Consider the following 4,500-nt stretch of genomic DNA (forward strand, 5'->3'; position numbering starts at 1 on the left):
ACAGAAGAGGAGAGGGGTCAGTCCTCCAGACAGAAGAAGAGAGGGGTCAGTCCTCCAGACAGAAGAAGAGAGGGGTCAGTCCTCCAGACAGAAGAAGAGAGGGGTCAGTCCTCCAGACAGAAGAAGAGAGGGGTCAGTCCTCCAGACAGAAGAAGAGAGGGGTCAGTCCTCCAGACAGAAGAAGAGAGGGGTCAGTCCTCCAGACAGAAGAAGAGAGGGGTCAGTCCTCCAGACAGAAGACGAAAAGGGGTCAGTCCTCCAGACAGAAGACGAAAAGGGGTCAGTCCTCCAGACAGAAGAAGAAAAGGGGTCAGTCCTCCAGACAGAAGAAGAAAAGGGGTCAGTCCTCCAGACAGAAGAAGAGAGGGGTCAGTCCTCCAGACAGAAGAAGAAAAGGGGTCAGTCCTCCAGACAGAAGAGAGGGGTCAGTCCTCCAGACAGAAGAAGAGAGGGGTCAGTCCTCCAGACAGAAGAAGAGAGGGGTCAGTCCCCCGCTGGTCCCTAGAACCTCGCTGCAAATGTCAAGACACATCAGGTTAACCTAGGAACAGACCATCTTCCCCATACACAGCCAATATATTACCCGGCCCATCACCTCGCGGTACAACCGGTCACACAGATCCGTAACGGCATTGGATGGAGGAGACCGTGACCCTCACTAGGGCAAGAGATGCCAGACGTCTGCTCCAAGTGGATGACCTGTCCGATAATGGCCGTCAGCTGCTTGGCGAGGAACTTGTAGTCCACATTCAGGAGAAAACTGGGACCCCAATATTCAATATCACATCTCTCTATATATCCCAGACCCCAATATATATATATACATATCCCAGACCCCAATATATATATATATACATGTCCCAGACCCCAATATATATATATATACACATGTCCCAGACCCCAATATATATATACATATCCCAGACCCCAATATATATATATATATACACATGTCCCAGACCCCAATATATATATACATATCCCAGACCCCAATATATATATATATACACATGTCCCAGACCCCAATATATATATACATATCCCAGACCCCAATATATATATATACATATCCCAGACCCCAATATATATATACATATCCCAGACCCCAATATATATATATATACATGTCCCAGACCCCAATATATATATATATACACATACATGTCCCAGACCCCAATATATATATATATACACATACATGTCCCAGACCCCAATATATATATACACATATCCCAGACCCCAATATATATATATATATATACACATATCCCAGACCCCCAATATATATATACATATCCCAGACCCCAATATACACATACATGTCCCAGACCCCAATATATATATCCCAGACCCCAATATATATATACACATATCCCAGACCCCAATATATATATACATATCCCAGATCCCAATATATATATATATATATATATATATACACATGTCCCAGACCCCAATATATATATATATACATGTCCCAGACCCCAATATATATATATATACATGTCCCAGACCCCAATATATATATATATATATATATATATATATATATATATATATACATATCCCAGACCCCAATATATACATATCCCAGACCCCAATATATATATATATATATATATATATATATACACACATGTCCGAGACCCCAATATATATATCCGAGACCCCAATATATATATACATATCCCAGACCCCAATATATATATACATGTCCCAGACCCCAATATATATATATATATATATATATATATATATATATATATATATACATATCCCAGACCCCAATATATATATATATATATACACACACACACATATCCCAGACCCCAATATATATATATACATATCCCAGACTCCAATATATATATATACATATCCCAGACCCCCAATATATATACACATATCCCAGACCCCCCATATATATATATACATATCCCAGACCCCCAATATATATATACATATCCCAGACCCCCAATATATATATATACATATCCCAGACCCCCAATATATATATACATGTCCCAGACCCCCAATATATATATATATACACATATCCCAGACCCCAATATATATATAAGCTCCAAAAAGAAACAGTGGTCTGGCACTATCCGGTATCAGATCATGGGAACATGGTAGCAGTAGGGAGTGAATAATAATTGGGGTGCTCACCCACAGAAAAAATGTACAGTGCCAACAAATATAAGGAAAAATGAATAAATGGGGGCACTCACCCTAAAAAAACTCTTTATTAAATCTTCATTAAAATATCCATTCAAAGTGCAGCAGGAACATGGAACGCCAGGCTCTGATGGTTGTTAATGCATGGCAGCTGTTTCGCACGTAACAACGTGCTTCTACGGATCCGTAGAATATATATATATACTCACACACATATCCCAGACCCCAATATATAGTATGCAAACAGTCTGTTGTAGGCCAGCTCACCTGCCGCGGTATCGCCCTCGGTGCACGGTAAGAGCCGGAGCCAGGGTCACAGCATACAAAAAGGAAAAGTCCAGCACCAAAATCCCATAAAGCTCGGTCTTTATTGTAATTCTTCACATCAGGTGCAGTGAATAAAAAAGTTTACGCGTTTCAGCGCTTCTTGCGCCTTGTTCACAACTTAAACAGACTGGATGCAAACCCCATATCTCTATTTAAGGGGCGGCATCATACATCTCATGTTACACAATCAGTTAAAACCACTTGGTATCACATGTTTAAAAGCCTTTGTAACTTCAAGGTAGAGAAGTTAACTCTTACAGGGAAAGTCACAGAGCAGCGATTAACTCATTAAATGCTGTGAGTCACATTATTGGGTTACACCTAAAAAGACAGAATATGTGTGCAAGAACTGGCGGGCATAACGCAGGTGGGCATAACGCAGGTGGGCATAACGCAGGTGGGCATAACGCAGGTGGGTATAACGCAGGTCGGCATAACGCAGGTCGGCATAACGCAGGTCGGCATAACGCAGGTGGGCATAACGCAGGTGGGCATAACGCAGGTGGGCATAACGCAGGTCGGCATAACGCAGGTGGGTATAACGCAGGTGGGTATAACGCAGGTCGGCATAACGCAGGTCGGCATAACGCAGGTGGGCATAACGCAGGTGGGCATAACGCAGGTCGGCATAACGCAGGTGGGCATAGCGCAGGTGGGCATAACGCAGGTCGGCATAACGCAGGTGGGCATAACGCAGGTGGGCATAACGCAGGTGGGCATAACGCAGGTCGGCATAACGCAGGTGGGCATAACGCAGGTCGGCATAACGCAGGTCGGCATATCGCAGGTCGGCATAACGCAGGTGGGCATAACGCAGGTGGGTATAACGCAGGTGGGCATAACGCAGGTCGGCATAACGCAGGTCGGCATATCGCAGGTGGGCATAACGCAGGTGGGCATAACGCAGGTCGGCATAACGCAGGTGGGCATAACGCAGGTCGGCATATCGCAGGTCGGCATAACGCAGGACGGCATAACGCAGGTGGGCATAACGCAGGTCGGCATAACGCAGGTCGGCATAACGCAGGTCGGCATAACGCAGGTGGGCATAACGCAGGTCGGCATAACGCAGGTGGGCATAACGCAGGTCGGCATAATGCAGGTCGGCATAACGCAGGTGGGCATAACGCAGGTGGGCATATCGCAGGTGGGCATATCGCAGGTCGAGGTCACTCACTCCCAAAGACACTTTAATAGATTAGGCCCCGTTCCCACTGAGCAAAGCTAGCGGAATTCCGCGACGGAATTGTCCGCCGCGGAATGCCGTTAGCCTCCCGCTCATAATGGGACTCTATGGGAGGCGCGCGCTGCTGCTCTGTCCGCGCTGAAGAATGAACATGTTCATTCTTCAGCGCGGACAGGGCAGGAGCGCGCGCCTCCCATAGAGTCCCATTATGAGCGGGAGGCTAACGGCATTCCGCGGCGGACAATTCCGTCGCGGAATTCCGCTAGCTTTGCTCAGTGGGAACGGGGCCTTAGGATTAGATCATGTCTAGAATTGAGACCCTCTGGAGTTCTTGTTCCCAATCTAAAAATCCAGAAGGATTCTCTATTCAGCAGCTTGTGCCGTAAAGAACCCCGACCTTTTTAAGGGGAAGATTTTTTCAATGGGCATAATTTTTCGGGGCTGTACATTGCCGGCATGAACCTCTCTGAAGTGTCTGGTTAGAGATGATCCATTCCCCATCTGATATGTGTTTTCTGATTCTCATCTTCAGGCTGGTGGATGGACATTGCCAGCTGTACAAGTGGCCACAGAAACCACAAATCTTGTCTTACAATTCATGTCGCTTTGTATTTTATATGTGTTGCCATTTGAGCATGACGTTACTTTAGAAACTGCAGTGTGTGAACATGTTCTACATCGCTGGTGCCCGCACTTATAAGACCCCTTCACTTCCAGCCATGTTTGTGCTCTTGGTCTTTACCATAGAGAGAGGGGGATGGAGAGATTCCTATTGTGGGGCCTGCGGGATACTACTTTTACTCCAC

The 4,500-nt window shown here is 45.5% G+C and overlaps 1 protein-coding gene across 1 annotated transcript; it reads right to left on the bottom strand.

The window, feature by feature from the left end:
- Positions 1-454: 454 nt before the first annotated feature.
- Positions 455-4,294, bottom strand: LOC138784236 (uncharacterized protein slr1819-like). Its single transcript, XM_069959742.1, has 4 exons — positions 4,288-4,294; positions 2,859-3,696; positions 596-760; positions 455-512 (listed from the first exon to the last, which is right to left on the bottom strand). The coding sequence occupies exons 1-4, from the start codon at positions 4,292-4,294 to the stop codon at positions 455-457; spliced, it is 1,068 nt and encodes a 355-aa protein (XP_069815843.1).
- Positions 4,295-4,500: the final 206 nt, after the last annotated feature.

This window comes from Dendropsophus ebraccatus, chromosome 2 (assembly GCF_027789765.1).
Source record: "Dendropsophus ebraccatus isolate aDenEbr1 chromosome 2, aDenEbr1.pat, whole genome shotgun sequence".
In the NCBI taxonomy this organism is placed as follows: Eukaryota; Metazoa; Chordata; class Amphibia; order Anura; family Hylidae; genus Dendropsophus; species Dendropsophus ebraccatus.

Excerpts from the sequence above, each read along its gene's own strand:
- LOC138784236 (XM_069959742.1), bottom strand. Across the intron at positions 761-2,858 it reads CACCTGCGTTATGCCCGCCA|TTTTCTCCTGAATGTGGACT; the intron begins GTTCTTGCACAC and ends TTGGGGTCCCAG. Across the intron at positions 513-595 it reads GTGACCGGTTGTACCGCGAG|CGAGGTTCTAGGGACCAGCG; the intron begins GTGATGGGCCGG and ends TGACATTTGCAG.